This window comes from Euprymna scolopes, unplaced genomic scaffold (genome assembly GCF_053919585.1).
Source record: "Euprymna scolopes isolate OS-2025 unplaced genomic scaffold, ASM5391958v1 sca622, whole genome shotgun sequence".
NCBI lineage: Eukaryota > Metazoa > Mollusca > Cephalopoda > Sepiida > Sepiolidae > Euprymna > Euprymna scolopes.
In genome coordinates, this window is record NW_027633683.1 from 1 (window position 1) to 19,243 (window position 19,243).

The 19,243-nt window shown below is 37.9% G+C and overlaps 9 protein-coding genes across 9 annotated transcripts; 3 read left to right on the forward strand and 6 right to left on the reverse strand.

Annotated features, from left to right (window-relative positions):
• Positions 1-435: 435 nt before the first annotated feature.
• Positions 436-1,746, reverse strand: LOC145275145 (GTPase HflX-like). The gene has a single exon (XM_080127619.1). It carries the CDS (start codon positions 1,744-1,746, stop codon positions 436-438), a length of 1,311 nt encoding a protein of 436 aa, XP_079983745.1.
• Positions 1,747-2,307: 561 nt separating this feature from the next.
• Positions 2,308-2,976, forward strand: LOC145275147 (S-adenosylmethionine:tRNA ribosyltransferase-isomerase-like). The gene has a single exon (XM_080127621.1). The coding sequence runs from the start codon at positions 2,308-2,310 to the stop codon at positions 2,974-2,976; it is 669 nt and encodes a 222-aa protein (XP_079983747.1).
• Positions 2,977-3,518: 542 nt separating this feature from the next.
• Positions 3,519-3,923, reverse strand: LOC145275148 (uncharacterized). Its single transcript, XM_080127622.1, has one exon. The coding sequence runs from the start codon at positions 3,921-3,923 to the stop codon at positions 3,519-3,521; it is 405 nt and encodes a 134-aa protein (XP_079983748.1).
• A 927-nt stretch (positions 3,924-4,850) lies between these two features.
• Positions 4,851-5,450, forward strand: LOC145275146 (small ribosomal subunit protein uS7-like). Its single transcript, XM_080127620.1, has one exon. The coding sequence runs from the start codon at positions 4,980-4,982 to the stop codon at positions 5,448-5,450; it is 471 nt and encodes a 156-aa protein (XP_079983746.1). The 5' UTR covers positions 4,851-4,979.
• Positions 5,451-14,976: 9,526 nt separating this feature from the next.
• LOC145275149 (lipoprotein-releasing system ATP-binding protein LolD-like) lies at positions 14,977-15,666 on the reverse strand. The gene has a single exon (XM_080127623.1). It carries the CDS (start codon positions 15,664-15,666, stop codon positions 14,977-14,979), a length of 690 nt encoding a protein of 229 aa, XP_079983749.1.
• A 27-nt stretch (positions 15,667-15,693) lies between these two features.
• LOC145275151 (magnesium transporter MgtE-like) lies at positions 15,694-17,037 on the reverse strand. The gene has a single exon (XM_080127624.1). The coding sequence runs from the start codon at positions 17,035-17,037 to the stop codon at positions 15,694-15,696; it is 1,344 nt and encodes a 447-aa protein (XP_079983750.1).
• Positions 17,038-17,057: 20 nt separating this feature from the next.
• On the reverse strand, positions 17,058-17,540 carry LOC145275152 (peroxiredoxin Bcp-like). Its single transcript, XM_080127625.1, has one exon. The coding sequence runs from the start codon at positions 17,538-17,540 to the stop codon at positions 17,058-17,060; it is 483 nt and encodes a 160-aa protein (XP_079983751.1).
• Positions 17,541-17,549: 9 nt separating this feature from the next.
• On the reverse strand, positions 17,550-17,837 carry LOC145275153 (ribosome hibernation promoting factor-like). The gene has a single exon (XM_080127626.1). The coding sequence runs from the start codon at positions 17,835-17,837 to the stop codon at positions 17,550-17,552; it is 288 nt and encodes a 95-aa protein (XP_079983752.1).
• A 226-nt stretch (positions 17,838-18,063) lies between these two features.
• Positions 18,064-19,125, forward strand: LOC145275154 (adenine DNA glycosylase-like). The gene has a single exon (XM_080127628.1). It carries the CDS (start codon positions 18,064-18,066, stop codon positions 19,123-19,125), a length of 1,062 nt encoding a protein of 353 aa, XP_079983754.1.
• The last annotated feature ends 118 nt before the right edge of the window (positions 19,126-19,243 follow it).

A 19,243-nucleotide genomic window follows, 5' to 3' on the forward strand; every position in this document is an offset into this window, starting at 1 on the left:
AAAAAATCTTTATCTTGAACCACTTCTTTCAAAGTGACTTTTGATTCTGCTGAAGAATTGTTGTCAGTCACCTTAAGAGTGATTTCAACATCGCCAACACCCTTAGCGCCAGTGTAATTGCCATTTTGATCAATGTTGCCGCCATTTCCACTTCCAGTGTTAGCGCTGCTACCAGAACTGCCCCCTCCACCACAGGCGGATAAAACTACACATAACAAAAGAATAGTTAATGTTTTTATAATATTTCTCCTTATTGTAGAGATTACATATTGTAATACTTCCACCAACCGTCTTTATCTTGTGATGGTGATTTATCGCGTCTTTACGATTTACCAAGATTCACCATATTTCCGATATTCAGATATTCACCGCACCAATACGAGACGCTAACAATGGGCGTCTCTACGATAAGTGTTTGATCGTTAACTAAGCTCACTAAACAAGCTCGGCTTTTTCTATTTCTGGATGCTGAGAAATCTCTTGAAAGGCGTTCATGCTTAGCTGCATGGTGATTTTAGGTGTAACTTGGCTATAATCCTCAGATAAAACTTCACCAAGAGCAAATAGTTTTGCACGAATTTCTCCATAATTTTGACTACATATTAATTCTGCCCGCACGAATTGACCAGATAGCTGATGTGCAATTTTACGATTAAGCTCAGTTAGTCCTATTTTTTTCTCTGCAGAAATCATCACAGCATTTTCTGTTTTTCCTTCTGTTTTTTCAATCGCTTGTTTGACAAACAAATGTTCATTTGTTGATGATAGTAAGTCTATTTTGTTATAAACACGCAAAACCGGAATATTCTGCGCACCAATATTTTCGATTGTTTGTTCAACCGCTGAAATTTTTTTTTGGTAATCTTCATCTGCAATATCCACAACATGCAATAGTAAGTCCGCTTCTAATGATTCCTCTAAAGTGGAGCGAAAAGCAGCAATAAGATCTGGCGGTAAATTTTGAATAAAACCTACTGTATCAATTAATAAACATTTTCCGACACCGGTAAGATGCACTTGTCGAATAGTTGTATCCAAGGTGGCAAATAGTTGATCGGTTGCATAAATTTCTGTGTGACACAAAGTATTGAATAATGAAGATTTTCCTGCATTGGTGTAACCCACTAATGCCACACAAATCTCGTTTCTTTTTTGACGACGGTTACGCCCTAATTCTCTTCTTTTTTGTACCTTGCTGAGTGCTTTTTGTAATTGTTTAATACGGATGCTTAGCAATCGCCTGTCTGTCTCTAATTGCGTTTCTCCGGGTCCACGCAAACCAATGCCGCCTCGTTGACGTTCTAAGTGTGTCCAACCACGTACCAAACGAGTTGATAAATGCTTTAATTGTGCCAATTCGACTTGTATCCTGCCCTCATGTGTTTGTGCTCTGAGTGCAAAAATATCCAAAATCAAAGAAACTCGATCAATCACCCGACATTCTAAATCTCTTGATAAATTTCTCTCCTGCGAAGGGGTAAGGGTGGTATTGAAAAATACCAAGTCAGCTTCTTGTCTTTGTACCTCAAGTTTAAGCATTTCAACTTGCCCGCTACCAATAAAACTTTTTGCATGGGGTATATCAACATGACAATGCCAAGCATTCACCACATTTGCACCGGCAGAGGATGCCAACTCTATACATTCCTGCTCACTATACTGTGCAAAAGACAAGGGTAAGGTTATTTGTACGACTAAAGCTTTTTCTGCTTGTTGTAGAGATTTTTTACGCTCAAATAATTCCATGAATTCAAACTATAATTAGTAATATGAGTTTTGTTGCAGAAAAAAAAACGCTTGGAATACGCCTGTCGCAGAGGTACACGGGAGCTTGAGGAACTCGTAAGGGCTTTTTTAGAGCTTTATTATGATGAGGCATCTGATGAGAAAAAAAACATTTTTCGATGGTTGCTTTCAATGGAAGATGATCGACTTTGGGATTGGATATATTTATGGGGGAATGAATACCCATCGAATAATGATTTAAGCACACAAATTAAAAAAACCCAAGTTAAAAAAGCAATTGAAGAGTACATTTCTCAACGTTCTAACTAAATGAGGATTTTGTATAAATGCTTTCATGTATTCATGTGGTTAACTAGTTAACGTTTTTCATATAAAAGGCCGTATTTCTGTTTGTTTTTGTGGCAAAACTTTTTGTAAAAGGGATTTTTCCCCTTGTCAGGACTTGAACCTGAATCTAAGGCTTAGGAGGCCCTTGTTCTATCCAGTTGAACTACAAGGAGAATTATCGATAATACTTTTAAATTTTAAAACAATCAAGCATGATTATGTGTATACGTATCAATGAATCTATCTGACTTTGATTTCTCTTTACCGGAACATCTCATTGCACAACACCCAAGCGAAAAGCGTGAGCAAAGTCGTCTGCTGAATATTAATCGAGCAGAAAAATCCTTACAGCATCGTCTTTTTTTTCAACTAACAGAGTTGCTCAACCCTCATGATCTGCTGGTGATGAATAACAGTCGCACCATGAACGCTAAGCTTTTTGCACATAAGCAAAGTGGCGGTAAGGTTGAAATTCTTATTGAGAAAATTCTTACAGAAAACTCCTCTCTTAATGAAGCCATTGCTATGCTTAAATGCAGTCGCAAACCGCAGATTGGTGATCAGTTAATACTTTCTCAAGAGGTTTCTGCTTGTGTGCTTAAAAGAGAAGGACAATGGTTTTCATTAAAATTTAACATTTCGGTGTTAACGGTAATGGAAAAGTTTGGGCATTTGCCTTTGCCTCCTTATATTAAGCGCCCTAAAGGTGCAACACAAGATGATGAGGCACGCTATCAAACAATCTATGCACAAAAGCTTGGATCAATTGCTACGCCTACAGCGGGTTTACACTTTACCGAGGAACTGTTAAAAAAACTATCACAAAAAAACATTCAGCAAGGTTTTCTGACTTTGCATGTTGGATCGGGAACTTTTCAGCCCCGTACGCACAGAAAAAAATAGAAAATCACACCATGCATAAAGAGTTTATAGAAATAGATGAGTCTTTATGTGAAAAAATTCGCTACTGTCAAAAAAAGGTGGGCGAGTGATTGCTGTTGGCACGACCTCTGTCCGAGCTTTAGAATCAATGATGCGCCAACATAACATTATTAAACCATACCGAGACTATAGCGATATTTTTCTCTACCCAGGGGCAGAGTTTAAAATAGTACAAGGCATGATAACCAATTTTCATTTGCCTAAATCCACTCTTTTTATGCTTGTTTGTGCCTTTGCTGGTAGTGAATTAGCAAAGTTTGCTTATGTTCAAGCGGTTGAAGAATCTTATCGGTTTTTTAGCTATGGCGATGCCATGTTGATTGTATAGAGGACGAGGCTTTCGCACGAGGACTCTTTTTATTTTCTATTTAGATAGTTAGATGACTTAGCAAGCACTAAATATGAAAAGTTAAAGAGTGGAATTGTCGATGGCTCATTTAAGAGTAATCTGCCAACGCATAAGTTTGTATCTTTGATGCATTGGCAGCAACAAGTCTATGTTTTTATTTGAAGTGTGTATTGAGATGTTTTTCGTATGCAGATTCAATCCAATCCGTTGGTCCAGCAATAACATTGTCAGCATGAAAGGTTGGGATTTGGTTGCGAATGCTTAAGTAGTTATTTGTCATGATTAGTGGCTGTAACACATCATCAATATGTGGTGCATTTTTTAGTACATGCCCTTTACCTAAATCACTATTTTTTAAGTTTGATGTGGTAACAATCATGAAATTATCAGCAGGAACCAATCCTCCTTCACCATATTCCTCTGTGATAACAAAGGTTTTTTTATACACCAATACTTCATCAAGCCATTTCACCATAGGGGCTGGCATATTAAACCACATAACTGGGGCAATATAGATAATGGTTTCTGCCCAGAGAAGTTTTTCCAACTCCCTATCCATATCTAGGGTATCTTTTGTAACGTTTGAGAATTTAACTTCGTGCCCCTTTTCTGATAGATTTTTTTCTGTTAAATATGTAAGAAAACCATTTAGTTGAGCTTTCGCGTCGTAAATAGGATATCCAGAGGAAACGATTAATATTTTCATTTTTTCTCCTAATTTTAAAGAATATAAGTAATGTTATTAACTAAAACTAAAAACAGTCTAGTAATAAAAATAGCTATAGAGCTTATTTTAAAAAAATTCAAGCTATTTCATATAAATATGGACGAATTTTGCCCAATAAAACCAAATCAATTTTGAATAAATTGGGAACATTAACTTTTAATACTAGGTTAGACAGTGAAGCGAGGTAACATAAATTAACGCAATGCATTAATGCAAGTTAATAAGTGAACGAGCTAACGAGTCAAGAGATTAGAGTTAATTGGGAAGGCTTAGTTTATTGATAAGACATGTCCTGATAGATAGATTTGAGAATTTGAAAAATCTTTGTTAATATGTTATAATTTATCCCTTTTTGACAAGGTTTTGTTTCGCCTTTTGTCCTTTTGTGGGCAGGAATTGGTGGAGAAACCCTTGTTAGCTTCATCGTTTTTACTGTAATTTTAAAAAGATTGTTTAATTATGGCAACAGTTAACCAGTTGGTTAGAAAACCGCGCAAATCGAAGCGTCGTTTAAGCAAAACAGCCGCCCTTAAAGGCTGTCCTCAAAGAAGGGGTGTTTGTACTCGAGTGTATACAACCACGCCTAAGAAACCTAATTCAGCAATGCGTAAGGTTGCACGTGTGCGTTTAACAAGTGGTTATGAGGTGACTACCTATATTGGTGGAGAAGGGCATAATTTACAAGAACACTCGGTGATTTTGATACAAGGCGGTAGGGTGAAGGATTTGCCAGGTGTTCGCTATCATACTATTCGTGGGACGTTGGATTGTTCTGGTGTGGAAAAACGTCGTCAGGCACGTTCTCGTTATGGGCGAAGAAACCGAAAGAATAAAAGGTGGTCGCTGAAATAAAAAGGCTTTTTGTTTATAAATTCATAAAAAAGAAATATGGCTCGTAGAAGAAAACCAGAGAAAAGAGAGATCCTTCCTGATCCAAAGTATAAAAGTATCAAGCTTGCTAAGTTTGTCAATACGGTGATGTTGAGTGGCAAAAAATCTGTTGCAGAAAAGATTGTTTATAGTGCTTTGGATATTGTTGCAGAAAAAAGAAAAGAAGAGCCGCTGGAGGCTTTTGATAAGATTATGGAAAATATTGGACCGCTTGTTGAAGTGCGTTCTCGTCGTGTGGGTGGTGCAACGTATCAGGTTCCTGCACCAGTTAGACCAGAGCGGCAAGAAGCTTTGGCAATGCGTTGGTTAATTGACGCTTCTCGTAAACGATCTGAAAAAGGCATGTGCTTGCGTCTTGCTGCAGAAATGTCTGATGCGTACGAAGGCAGAGGATCTGCTGTAAAGAAAAAAGAGGATGTATATAAAATGGCAGAAGCAAATCGTGCTTTCTCACATTTTCGTTGGTAGTTGAGTATTGACGAAATTTTCAACATCTTTATTTCCTAACTATCTAACTATAAATTTATTTTTATCTATATAACGTGGCAAGAAAAACCCCTTTAAAACATTACCGAAATGTCGGTATTATGGCACATATTGATGCTGGTAAAACAACAACTACTGAGCGAGTTCTTTACTATACTGGAATGTCTCATAAGATTGGAGAAGTTCATGATGGGGCAGCAACAATGGATTGGATGGAACAAGAGCAGGAAAGAGGGATTACCATTACCTCAGCAGCGACGACTTGTTTTTGGCGAGGTATGGATAATAACTTTCCAGAACACCGAATTAACATTATTGATACTCCTGGGCACGTTGATTTTACCATTGAAGTGGAGCGTTCTTTACGTGTTTTAGATGGTGCTTGTGCAGTATTTTGTGCAGTAGGTGGTGTGGAGCCTCAATCGGAGACGGTTTGGCGTCAAGCTGATAAGTATGAGGTGCCTAGGATTGGTTTTGTCAATAAAATGGATCGTGCTGGAGCAAACTTTTTACGAGTGGTTGAACAAGTCAAAACTCGTTTAGGAGGCAATCCCGTTCCCATTCAAATCCCAATTGGTGCAGAAGAAGTGTTCAAAGGGGTGGTCGATTTAGTGAAAATGAAGGCGATCAACTGGAAAGAAGAAAACATGGGAATGGAGTTTTCTTATGAAGATATTCCAGCTGATTTAGTGGATGAGTGTGAGAAGTATCGTGAGCTGATGGTGGAAGCAGCAGCTGAAGCCAATGAAGAGTTGATGGATGCTTATTTAGAGTCTGGTGAGCTGAGCGAAGAACAGATTAAGCAGGGAATAAGAGAGCGTTGTATAGCTGGCGAGATTGTCCCAATGTTGTGTGGATCAGCTTTTAAAAATAAAGGTGTTCAGGCAATGCTTGATGCATTTATTGAGTATATGCCTTCTCCTGAAGAGGTTAAGCCAATTGTTGGGATTGATAGCAATGAAACAGAAGTTGTCAGAAAATCTTCAGATGATGAGCCTTTCTCTGCGTTAGCTTTCAAAATCATGACAGACCCTTATGTGGGTACGTTAGTATTCTTTCGAGTATATTCGGGGGTGCTTAAGTCGGGGGACTCTGTTTATAATCCGGTTAAAGGTAGAAAGGAGCGTATCGGTCGTTTGTTACAGATGCACTCAAATTCACGAAATGAGATAAAAGAAGTGTATGCTGGGGATATTGCTGCCGCTGTGGGTGTGAAGCAGGTGACAACAGGAGATACATTCTGTGATCAAGGTAATATTGTAACGTTAGAAAGAATGGAATTCCCTGAGCCGGTTATTTCTGTAGCAGTGGAGCCAAAATCTAAAGCGGATCAAGAAAAAATGGGGCTTGCTCTTTCTAAGTTAGCAGATGAAGACCCTTCTTTTCGTGTTCACACAGATGAGGAAAGCGGTCAAACGGTTATTTCAGGTATGGGTGAGTTGCATTTGGATATTCTTGTTGATCGTATGTGCCGTGAGTTTAATGTTGAATGTAATGTTGGCGAGCCACAGGTTGCTTATCGAGAAACCATTCGTCAGTCAGTTGAAGTAGAGGGTAAGTTTGTGCGTCAAAGTGGTGGTCGTGGTCAGTATGGGCATGTTTGGTTGCGTATTGAACCGATACCAGTTGATGGCGAAGAAACCTATGAATTTCTTGATGAGATTGTAGGTGGCGTTGTACCTAAAGAATATATTCCTGCAGTAAATAAAGGGATTCAGCAACAGATGGAACAAGGGGTATTGGCTGGCTATCCATTGCTTGGTTTACGTGTTGCGCTCTATGATGGTTCCTATCATGATGTGGATTCCAGTGAAGTAGCATTTAAAGTAGCAGGCTCTATGGCACTTAAAGAGGGTGTTAAGAAAGCTAATCCAGTATTGCTTGAGCCGGTGATGAAGGTTGAAGTTAATACACCTGAGGACTTTATGGGTGATGTGATGGGTGATTTAAACCGTCGTCGTGGAATCGTTGGTAACATGGAAGATGTTGCAACAGGGAAACAAATTACAGCAATAGTTCCTCTTGCTGAAATGTTTGGTTATGCCACGGATCTTCGTTCGATGAGTCAAGGCAGGGCTTCTTATGTTATGCAGTTTGAAAAATATAATGAAGCACCAAACAATGTTACCGAACAGGTTATCAAAAAAAATAGTGGCGGCTAATAGCATATAGAGTACTTTTCTAGCGTTCACAGAGCGGGATTTTCTGTACAATAGTCCGTTTGAACAATAGATGTTTTTTGGATAATATACAGTTATCCGTTTTTCTCCTTTGCTTTTCTCTATCTCTTCTGATTTTTTCTAGAATTGCACAATATGGAAGAATACTGTGTTTAAAAGAGCCAAGCTATTCATATTATGCTTTTTTCAACTTTATAGATTTTTGATATTTTTCAATAAGAAATCTCTATGGCTTTTGCCAAAACCTAACAAAACACTTTAAAAAAACAAAATAATTAGCAAAAAACTTGACAAGATATAGTCAAAAGTAGACAATTCTATTTCTAATTGGTATGGTTTTTTGTTTAATACTCTGTTGGGAAAGCAGAATTTAGACAATGTGAATATCTGCAGAATTGCCTACGCAAAATCTAAAAAGGAATTTAAAAGTGGCTATTAAAAATATTGTTGAGTATACGGAAAAAGGTTTAAAAGTTTTTCGCCCGGAAGAAGGTGAACGTCATCTTGTTTATGTTAGACCAGGTGATCAAATAAATTTGGGCTTTGATGATGAGTTAACTTTTCGTATTGTAGATGGTGATATATTAGCCGTTTTGCCTAATGGTGCTCAAATCGTTTTTTTGTCCTTGGGTGCGATGTCGATGGTAGCAGATGAAGCGCAATTACCGAAGCTCTTTGATAAGAATAATAATTATATAGACATTTTAAATGTTGCAGAAATTTCAGAGCTAACAGATCAAAATGTTCCAATTAGAGACCGATTTTTAGAATTTCAGGCTAGTAGCGAGGAGCCAGCAGAGGTTCGGGAGAGACTAGCTCGTCAAGAGGAAACTTTAGACAATACTTTGGAATCGATTAAGGAGTATGTGTCAGAAGTTTCTAGTACTTCTATAGCCGGACCTAAGGATAGTGACAGAGATGATGGTGAACAGGAGAGTGGAACACAATCTACAGTTGAGTTTGTTCAAGAGACCGTTGAAAAAGTTGTTAGGGCTCCTGAAAGCACGACAATCCCTGAACCACAATTACCGAGTAATACCACTTCGTTGGCTGTACCACAGCCAGATGTCAGCAAAAATGAGAATACATCTAATGTAGATGTGACAACCACTCTAAAAATAGATGATTTGGATATTTTAGGTGTTAAAGGTGGCTTTCTTAACAATACAAGAGAGTATCAAGGGGGATCAGGCAGTAATTTGAGTTCTACAGATAATTCACCTGCTGTTAGATTAGAAGCGGAAACCATTAATACCTCTGGCGGAGCAAATGGTAACCTTGATACAGTCGTTTATGCTGATAATAACAAGTTAATTGATGTTGCTGCAAATGGGTCAGTAAAAATGATGACTCAAGTTATATCCATTAATCCAGTTGTTCCAACAGGATTTGAGATTGATAGAATATCGTTTTCAGGTTTACCAAGCGGAGTTAAGATTTATTCTGTTGTTCAGAATCCGGATCCTCAAAATATTGTTGTAGGTGGAGGCTCGCCTACTCCAACTCTTAATAGTTCTCAAACTAGTTTTACGATAACAAAAGGTGTTGATTATGCCCCTGGGGGGACCATTCAGTTTATTATTAGCTATCCAACTAATGCAGGAGATTTTACGTTAAATGCACAAGCGATAGCAAATTTTGTTCCCTCTGCGGGAGCAACAACACCAGCTCAAACCACCTTAAATGCAGATGCTAGTTTTCAAATTCAACTCAGAGAGGCAAAGACTACAGCTGATTTGTCAGGTAATGTGTTACCCACTAATCCCACAGGAAACAATATTACAACAGGATCAGGAAATGACACAATTTATGGTGGGGTAGGTGTTGATAATATCAATGCGGGGGAAGGAAACGATACTTTAGATGGTGGAGCTGGTGATGATATTTTAAATGGTGGTGGTGGTTTTGATACTATATCTTATTCAAGTCAAGCTTCAGGGAATAAAATAAAAGCGACTCTTAAAGATGGTGTTAATTCAGGAACAGTTGAAATAATTGATAGCATTGGTCAGCTAAAAGAAACAGATGCAATTACTTCTATCGAAAATATAACCGGCACAACAGGAGCAGATATTATAAGTGGAAACTCCTCTAAGAATACGTTAATAGGTGGAGCAGGGAATGACACAATTAGTGGTGGTGCAGGTGATGATGTGCTTGATGGTGGTACAGAAATTGATACGTTAACCTATGCTTACAATACAAACACAAATGGTGAAGGTTATGATATCAACCTAAATACCGGAAGAACAACTTTTCCACTGGGTGGTTCTACTACGGAGACAGATATTATCAGCAATTTTGAAATTGTTATAGGCAGTAGCTTAAACGATAAGATTACAGGGAGTTCTGCGGATGAAACCTTACAGGGGGGAGCTGGTAATGATACGATAATTGGTGGTGGAGGAATAGATGCCTTATCTGGTGGAGCAAACTCTAGTTTTAGTGTCACAGCAAACACAAAGACTAATGTGGTTAAGACCATTTCAGGAGATACGGTAGATAATTCTTTTGCAACAGCCGGTGTAAATGTAAACTTGGATACGGGAGTTGTTTCTGGAGGGGTTAGTGGCACACAAAAAGACTTTGAAAATATTCGAGGAAGTGCAAAAGCAGATAATATAACAGGTAGCAACGCAGACAATGTTGTTTATGCAACCGATGGAGATGATACTATTTCATTAGGGGCTAATACTCAGGTATCAATTGGTATTAATGATGAAAATGTTACGATTACTGGTGGAGACACCTATGATATGTCTACATTGGATACGACAACAACAGGTATTACTGATACAGTAGTAAACCTTTCCTCTACAAGTAGTGCAAATGTTCAGTTGACTAAAAACACAGCGACAACTAATCAGACAATTTCAGATGTTGAGCACGTTATTGGGTCAGATAAGACAGATGTCATAACTGGGACCACGGGAAGCAATTATCTTTCAGGAGGAGCAGGTAATGATACGATTACCGGTGCTGGTGGACAGGATATAATCGATGGCGGAGCAGGAACGGATCAAGTTAGGTTTGATCTTAATTCTTCACAAACTGGGGTAGTGATTAACTATGATATTGATAATAATCGATTTAATGTAACAGATAATACAACAGGTTCAACAGCAAACCCAACGCTTGTTATGAATGTTGAGGAATTTTTTGGATCAAATAGCACGGATGTATTTGCTGGCAAGGAGACAAAAGATGTTTTCCATGGATTAAATGGTGATGATGTTATTCAGGCAACACTAGGTCAGGATACAATTTTTGGAGGAAATGGTAGTGATACAATCGACTATTCTGCACGAGGATCAGGAAATGATGCAGCAAGATTTGTGGATTCTTCTGGTAAATTAGCACAATTGGCCACGGTTGTGGGAGTGGGTCCAGGAGTCAATACAGCTTTTGGGGATGATACGAACTTAACAATAAACAATCTTGTTCAAGATCAGCTGTATTACAATACACATGTTAATCTTTCTGGCTTGCGAGTGGATATGAGTGCAACAACATCAGATAGTACGGGTACATATTATAATACACAATATGCAGAAAGTATCACAGGAGGGGGAGCGATATTTCGTAACAATAAAGTGTACGATGTTGAGAATATTACTGGCACCTCATCCAATGATTTTATTGCAGGAGATGGACACAATAATACCTTGAAAGGAAGGATTGGCAATGATTTTCTTGCTGGTAGGGGGGGAAATGATACTCTAGAAGGTGGAGATGGAGATGATATACTAGTTGGCGGTACGGGTGATGATGTTTTAGATGGTGGAGCAGGTAATGATTGGGTATCGTATCAGTTTTCTAAAAGCGATGTTACGGTTGACTTAGCTAATTCATCAGCACAGCAGGTTAGTACTAAACTAGGGAAAGATACGATAACAAACGTTGAGAATTTAATTACTGGCTCTGGTAATGACACATTAATTGGAACAAGTGGAGTCAATACCCTTATTGCTGGTGCAGGTAATGATACATTGATTGGTCGAGGAAATGCGGACACTTTTGATGGAGGAGAAGGGTCCGATACAGCAGATTTTTCTGATACGGTGTATAACACAGGAATAAATGTTGCTTTAGGTGCTCCTTCATCAGGTATAACCTCTTCAACCGTTAAAGTTGGAACCGGAGCGAATGCTTTTAATGTCAAGCTGAGTAATGTTGAGAATATTATAGGAAGTTCAGCAGATGATACAATTTCCGGCAATACTTTGGATAACCATCTTCAGGGTGGAGCAGGGAATGATACGCTTGATGCAGGTTCATCAGGAACAGATACCTTACAAGGTGGGGCTGGTGATGATATATTAAAGTATTATGTAGCTTCTGGAGGTATGGTAGATGGAGGTGCCGGAGAAGATACTTTAGATCTAAGTAATTTAAATTCAAGCTATACGATAGATTTAGGCAAAACAAATCAAGCTGGAACTGGTTTTTTTAATACAACTTTCAACAATATAGAAAATGTTATAACAGATGGTGGAAATCAGGTAATTTATGCTAGCACCAATAACAACTCTATAACGGCAGGTTCAGGTGATGATACGGTATATGGTAATACGGGTAGCGACTTCTATGATGGAGGGCAAAATTCCTCTGGTAATGGTGATATCTTAACTTATGAAAAGTTTACCACAGGTACGGGTAGCATTGTAGCAGATTTTTCAACAGATGAACAAGTTAAATTAACTACTGGTTCTGGTACGTTTATCGCACGAACGAAAAATTTTGAAAGTATGGTTGGTACGCAGAATGATGATACGATAACGCTTGGTAGTCAAAATAATCTCAATCGTGTGAATGCGGCTGGAGGTGATGATACGATAACGGTTCATAGTGATGTATTTTCTCGAACTAATACGATTGAAGGTGGAGCAAATGCGAGTACAAAGGGTGATACATTAAGTTTTGATTCGGCCTCTTCAGGTGTGACTGTTGTTTTTAATGATGGTACTACGAATGCCAACAATACAGTTAAGAATGGTAACAATACATTTTTAACTTTTAGACAGATTGAAAATATTAACGGTTCAACTGGTACAGGCACGGATACATTGGAGTCAAATCAAAGATTAACAGTAGATGGTAGTAAGGTAACAGTGAGTGGCACGGCGATTAATTTTAATCATATGGAGGTGCTAGATAATAAAAACAATGCGAATGGAAGTACGTTCAATAATATTGATGCAAGCAATTTTGCTACGATTTTAGCAGGTGGAGGTCAAGATACTTTTGCTATTGGATCTCAGGGTGATGGAAATAGCGATAAGATAGCTCTAGATGGGGGTAGTGGTGATAATAGTTTAACGGTTGGATCTACGGGGAATACAAGTCTTACTGGTCAAATACTAACCATTTCTAATCAAGATAATGATGAATATACAATAAAAGAAATTGCGACCATCAGCGGTGGCTCTGGGAATGATGTGTGGGATTTTTCTAGTTTTGGTAACTCAGGAATACTTAATATTTCTACCAATGCAGGGGATGATAAAATTACTGGCTCAGCACAGAGCGATGTGATAAATGCTGGTGATGGAAATGATGAGCTGATTGGAAATAGCACAGGAAGCAACTCCTTGATAGGTGGGGCAGGTAATGATAGCTATGAGATTAATGGCCATGATTTTATAGATTTCTCCGATCGTTCAAATACGTTAAGTATGACATATGTTGATGGTGCGGATACAAAGGTTACTATAGGTACTAGTGGTGAAGAGGATACAATTAAGCAGATGACAGGAAGTGACGAGCTTAGTTTAAAGGGTAGCATAGGAAATGACAATATTACGATAACTCACGGGCAAACCAAGCATTTGCATGATATTAATCTAAACGAGAATAGTGCTAATGATGATATTGACACAGTTGCTTTTAATGGATTGCTGGCAAATAAAACAATTAGCTCATCTGAAGTGGCTAATTTCTCTGGCGTAGAGCATTTAGATTTCACGAAAATGACAAAATTAGGTGCTGGAGATAAGTTAACCTTTAATGTTTCTAGCCTTTATAAGTGGGCAGGAGAGAATACAAGTGCTATTAGTGATGGTGGCGGAGCAATTGGTTCAGGGGACAGAGAAATTAAGCTTAATTTTGACCTTGCAGATGTTACTAACTGGAAGGATATACGTTTTGATTTGAGTTTGCCAAATTCATCTTCCGCATCAACAGCTCAAACTTCAGGATTTTCATCGAAGTTAAATCTTGCTGCTACGGGACAGACGAATGTTATGGAAGTTAATAATACAAATATCCAAGCAGGCCAGTATCATGTATTTTTCGATGATGCAGGGGGTAATGGTCAGAACTTACATGTGGTTATCAGTGTAACGTAATCATTGGAACGTGTGCTTATTATTAGCCAGTGATTTTTACGGATAAATTTAGCCGTAATTGATGATCTCTTTGCCTCCCTTTGAAGAAGCAGCAATTCCTTCTATTGCGGAAAAACATTCGTTTTTTCAGCATCAAGCTAGAAAATATCACCAAGAGAATAAAGAATTATCAGGAAAGTTACGTGCTTTTAAAGAGCGTGTAGCCATCAACCAGAAAAACTATGATGCAATTTATCATATACTGTATCATTTACAGCATCATAATCAAGAGGAAAAAAGAAGCCGTACAAAAGGTACAACTTCTAAGTTAGATGTTTTTATCGAAGAGTTTACGCATTTATTTGAAGTAGATAGTGCGAGTGTTATTTATCTCAATCAACCACATTTGAGAAGATTTTCTAATAAAGCTACAAAAACGTATTCCTATTGTGATTTTTGGGATGATAGTATGCAGGATTTATTTGATAAAAATGAGATTAGTTTTGCACCGATAGAACAAGTAATTTCAAGAAAGTTGTTTGTTAAGCCAACAATTAAATCTGCTGGGTTAATTCCTTTTCAAGTGGAAAGAAAGCCTGTGAATTTTTGTGGGAGAAGGAAAAGATATACGCTGGTGCATCATCCTGCAGTTTTCGCATTTGGCTCTATGGATGAAAGCCGTTTTCTTCCAGATTCTTCCTATCATTTGGACCTATTATGGTTGTTGCAACAAATTTTAAAATCTTTATAAGTGTATATATAAAATATATACTTTGTTGAAAGATTGATAGTTTTATAGAGATATAACTCATTGCCTTTGTGTGATTTGATTGAGATATCAAATAGGTGAGACACCACCAATGATGTCCTTTATGTTGTTAATACGTGGGTGGTTTTGTAGAGACGTAATTTGTTGTGCTTCTATGGTTTAGTTGGGATATCAAATAAGGTGAGATGTCATCAATGGACATCTCTACATTTTATTTGATAAGTAAGCCGTGGTTAAGTAATTGTGGTGGGATGCAAATGACCATCATTGAGCAAAAAGGCACGATGCATTTTTTTAGCAAGGTTGCTATCATGCGTGCTGAGAAGCACGCTCATTTGATGACTGTCATTTAGTTGGACAATTAAATCAATAATTTTTTCTGCATTATATTGATCTAAATTTCCCGTTGGCTCATCAGCGAGTAAACACATAGGTTGGTTAATGAGAGCTCTGCCGATGGCAACACGCTGTCTTTCTCCACCAGACAATTTTGCAGGTTGATGACTTTCTCTATTTGCTAAGCCAATATCTGTTAACATTTTTTTGCCTCTTTCCAAGGCTTCGGAACGATTGACACCGGCAATAAATAGGGGCATACAGATATTTTCTAAGGCAGATATTTCTGCAATAAGGTGATGAAATTGATAAACAAAACCTAACTTTTGGTTGCGCAGTTTACTAAGTTTATTATCGTTATTTTCTGCTGGATTTAAACCATCAATCAATATTTTTCCTTCAGTGGCTATATTTAGTCCTCCAAGGAGTTGTAGCAATGTGGTTTTTCCAGAACCAGAGGCACCAATAATGGCTGTCATCTCATTTTCTTTCACATCAAGAGTAATTCCTTTTAGTACGTCGGTTGTGTGATGATGAGCATTTTTAAAACAGTGTTTAACTTGCTGACACTCAATAATGGTTTTCATTTTGATAGGTATTGGTTGTAGCAGAGGCTAAAGAATAAGTAAGCTTGCTAAGCCTAGAAAAGAAAAGAATCCAACTACATCAGTAATGGTGGTAAGAATAACTCCGCCAGAAATGGCAGGATCAATATCTAGTCTCTGCATAATCAAGGGTACAATCACACCAGAGGATGTTGCAACAACAAGATTAATAAAAACAGCAACACCAATTGTTATGCTAAGAAGTGAAGAGGAGAACCACCAAAAAGCAATACTACTGACCATTATTGCCCATAATATTCCATTGAGTAAGCCGATACCAATTTCTTTGCGAAGCATCCACACTTTATTGCCTTTACGCAGCTGACCAAGAGCGAGAGAACGTATAATAACACTTAATGTTTGACTGCCGGCAATTCCACCCATACTGGCAACTATTGGCATTAAGACAGCAAGGGCAACAAGTTTATCTATAGCTTCTTGAAACTCTAAAATTACCCATGATGCCAACAGTGCTGTGATAAGATTAATACCTAGCCAAAGAGCACGATATTGACTGCTTTTTAATACAGAAGAGAAGGCATCTTCATTCGTTGTCCCTGCTAATTTAAGCATGGAGTTTTGATTTGAGTCACGTAAGAAGTCAACAATATCATCAACCGTAATCCGCCCAAGTAGAATATTTTTATCATCTACCACAGCAAGGCTAATAAGATCTAATTTAGCAAATATTTCTGCGGCTTCTTGGGCGGGGGTATTAGCAGAAATTGAGCCACCATTTTGCAGAAGAGCTTCAACCATTGTATCGTGATCATGGGTAAGTAATGAGGTGATAAAAAGTTGCCCCCTATACACACCTTTTCTATCTGTAACAAAGAGCTTATTGGTTGATTCAGGAATGGAGCTAAGCTTATGTAAGTATCGTAGTACGACACCGACGCTTACATCAGCTCTTACGGCAATGGTATCTAAATCCATTAGTCCACCAGCAACGTCTTCTGGATAATATAAGACTGCTTCAAGACGTTGTCGCCTATCGAAGTCCATGCCTTGTAAAATTTCCTCTGTTCGTTCTGGGATATCTTGTAGCAAATCTGCTTGCTCATCTTCATCTAGGGAGCTGAGAGCAGAAATGACTTGAGCGGTTTCCATCTCACCAAGTAGAGAAGAACGAATACTATCATCTATTTCATTTAAAACCTCGCCGCTCATTTCTTCGGGTACAAGTTGCCATATTTGTTCTCTTATATTTTGTGGTAGAGAACTAATTAATGAGGCAATATCAGCAGGGTGATTTTCGCTAAAAAGTTCAGCTAGACGCTCAAAACTATGAACTTCTATGAGCTGCTGTGATTGGTGCAGAAACAATTGGTGGTGGTTTTCTGTATTTTGCATAGCAATATAAGGTTTTACTATTAATCAGAGGCGTTCAAACTTTGTAATAATTCTTTGGCATGCCCTTTGGGTTTAACATTGGTAAAAGCATGTGTAATTTTTCCACAGGAGTTGATAACAAAACTACTCCTTGCGATGCCCATATAGGTACGACCATACATTTTTTTTTCAACCCATACGCCAAATGCTTCAGAAAGAATATGCTCCTCATCACACAGCAAATCAAAAGGCAAACCGTACTTATCAATAAATTTTTGATGTTTCTCAGCGTTATCTGGACTTACTCCATAGACTGGCAGGTTAAGCTGAGAAAATTGTTTCCAATTATCACGAATTTCACAGGCCTCAGTTGTGCACCCGGGAGTATCATCTTTTGGGTAAAAATAGAGTACCAGTTGCTTACAATCTGCAAGTAATTGTTTAAGAGATACCTTTTCGCCTTTTTGATTCGCTATAGCAATGTTTAATGGAACGCATTCTCCTACAGATAGAATGTTTGGCATAGATTGTTGCTATTTGTTTTTTATTTTATCTTTATGCTTGAGAACTTGGGTATCAAGCTTGGCAATCATCGCATCAATGCTCTCATACATATCATCAGAAGTCGTTTGAGCAAAAAAATCTTGACCACTAACATGCATCGTTGCTTCGGCAATTTGTTTGTTTTTTTCTATTTTAAGAACGACATGAAGCCACATGATTCGTTCAAAATGACGATTTAATTTTTCTGTTTTGTTAGTGATATGACTTTTTAAAGCTTGGCTAACTTCTATATTTTGTCCAGTTATTTTTATATCCATATGAAGTAAATTTAAAAGTAAAAATGATATAGTTTACATAAAGAAACAACAGAGTAACAATAGAAAAACCTATTATACTTGTTGATGAGCAACTCAATGGCGGTTAATGTTCAAATAAGAGTTGATCAACAATACAATCATACCATGTACACAGCAGTGTGTATTTTTAAGCGTATAAAAAATTTATACGTGATAAGAATAAGCAGAGTTAAATCAGAGTTAAATAATGGAAAATATAAATACTGATAATTTTTCCCAAGCTGTAATTAGCTGGCAAAAGCAGTATGGTAGGCATGATTTTCCTTGGCAAAAAGATCGCAATGTTTATCGGGTTTGGTTATCAGAGATTATGTTACAACAAACGCAGGTAAATACAGTTCTTCCCTACTATAATCGTTTTATTGACCGCTTTCCTGATGTGTTTTCTCTTGCGGTGGCAAATATTGATGAGGTGCTTTTTTTATGGTCAGGTTTAGGGTATTATTCAAGGGCAAGAAATTTGCATCGATCCGCACGTATCGTCGTATCGCAATTTAAGGGGGTTTTTCCAAACCGTATAGAAGAATTGCAAAAGCTTCCGGGAATTGGACGTTCAACAGCCGGTGCAATCATGGTGCTTGCTTATAAAAAGCGAGCGTCGATATTAGATGGAAATGTTAAGCGAGTGCTAGCACGTTATTTTGCCATATATGAACCCATTAATTTAGGCTCAACGGAAAAAAATTTATGGAGATTAAGTGATGAGCTTGTGCCAGATAAAGAGGTGATTCCTTATACGCAAGGAATGATGGATCTTGGTGCAATTATTTGTAAGCGTAGTCAACCATTGTGTGAAAGGTGTCCACTACAACAGGCCTGTATGGCATACCACAAGCAGGTACAGCATGTATTGCCCAATCGAGAAAAACAAAAAGAAAAGCCTGTGCGACAGAGTGATTTTGTTCTGATTACTCAACATCAGTTAGTTTTACTTAAACAAAGACCGAAAGTTGGAATATGGGGAGGATTATGGAGTCTTCCTCAACGAACAGAGCTTGAGCAACTTAAACCACAACCAATTATTGCCATGGGACCCAAGTGGTTAGAATTTCGCCACACGTTTAGCCATTTTTATCTTGATTGTCGTATTTATCAGGCAACTATAGATGGATTACAGGCACTTCCTATGGGTTGGATTTGGTATAATAGTAGCTATTCAGTGTCTATTGGTTTGGCGGCTCCAATAAAAAAAGTTATTCGACAGTGGTTTTTGTTAGAAAGCTCTAACAAAAGTCGTTCAAGTAGCTGAACCGTATTCATCATACAATCAACAATTATTGTCTTCTAATAATGTCTAGAACTATATTCTGTCAAAAACAGCAAAAAGAAGCTGAAGGGTTAGAAACTCCTCCTTTCCCTGGGGAAGA

What these genes read in the sequence shown, in the direction of transcription:
- LOC145275145 (XM_080127619.1), bottom strand. Translation starts at nt 1,746, where the DNA reads ATGGAATTATTTGAGCGTAAAAAATCTCTACAACAAGCAGAAAAAGCT.
- LOC145275147 (XM_080127621.1), top strand. Translation starts at nt 2,308, where the DNA reads ATGAATCTATCTGACTTTGATTTCTCTTTACCGGAACATCTCATTGCA.
- LOC145275148 (XM_080127622.1), bottom strand. Translation starts at nt 3,923, where the DNA reads ATGGATAGGGAGTTGGAAAAACTTCTCTGGGCAGAAACCATTATCTAT.
- LOC145275146 (XM_080127620.1), top strand. Translation starts at nt 4,980, where the DNA reads ATGGCTCGTAGAAGAAAACCAGAGAAAAGAGAGATCCTTCCTGATCCA.
- LOC145275149 (XM_080127623.1), bottom strand. Translation starts at nt 15,666, where the DNA reads ATGAAAACCATTATTGAGTGTCAGCAAGTTAAACACTGTTTTAAAAAT.
- LOC145275151 (XM_080127624.1), bottom strand. Translation starts at nt 17,037, where the DNA reads ATGCAAAATACAGAAAACCACCACCAATTGTTTCTGCACCAATCACAG.
- LOC145275152 (XM_080127625.1), bottom strand. Translation starts at nt 17,540, where the DNA reads ATGCCAAACATTCTATCTGTAGGAGAATGCGTTCCATTAAACATTGCT.
- LOC145275153 (XM_080127626.1), bottom strand. Translation starts at nt 17,837, where the DNA reads ATGGATATAAAAATAACTGGACAAAATATAGAAGTTAGCCAAGCTTTA.
- LOC145275154 (XM_080127628.1), top strand. Translation starts at nt 18,064, where the DNA reads ATGGAAAATATAAATACTGATAATTTTTCCCAAGCTGTAATTAGCTGG.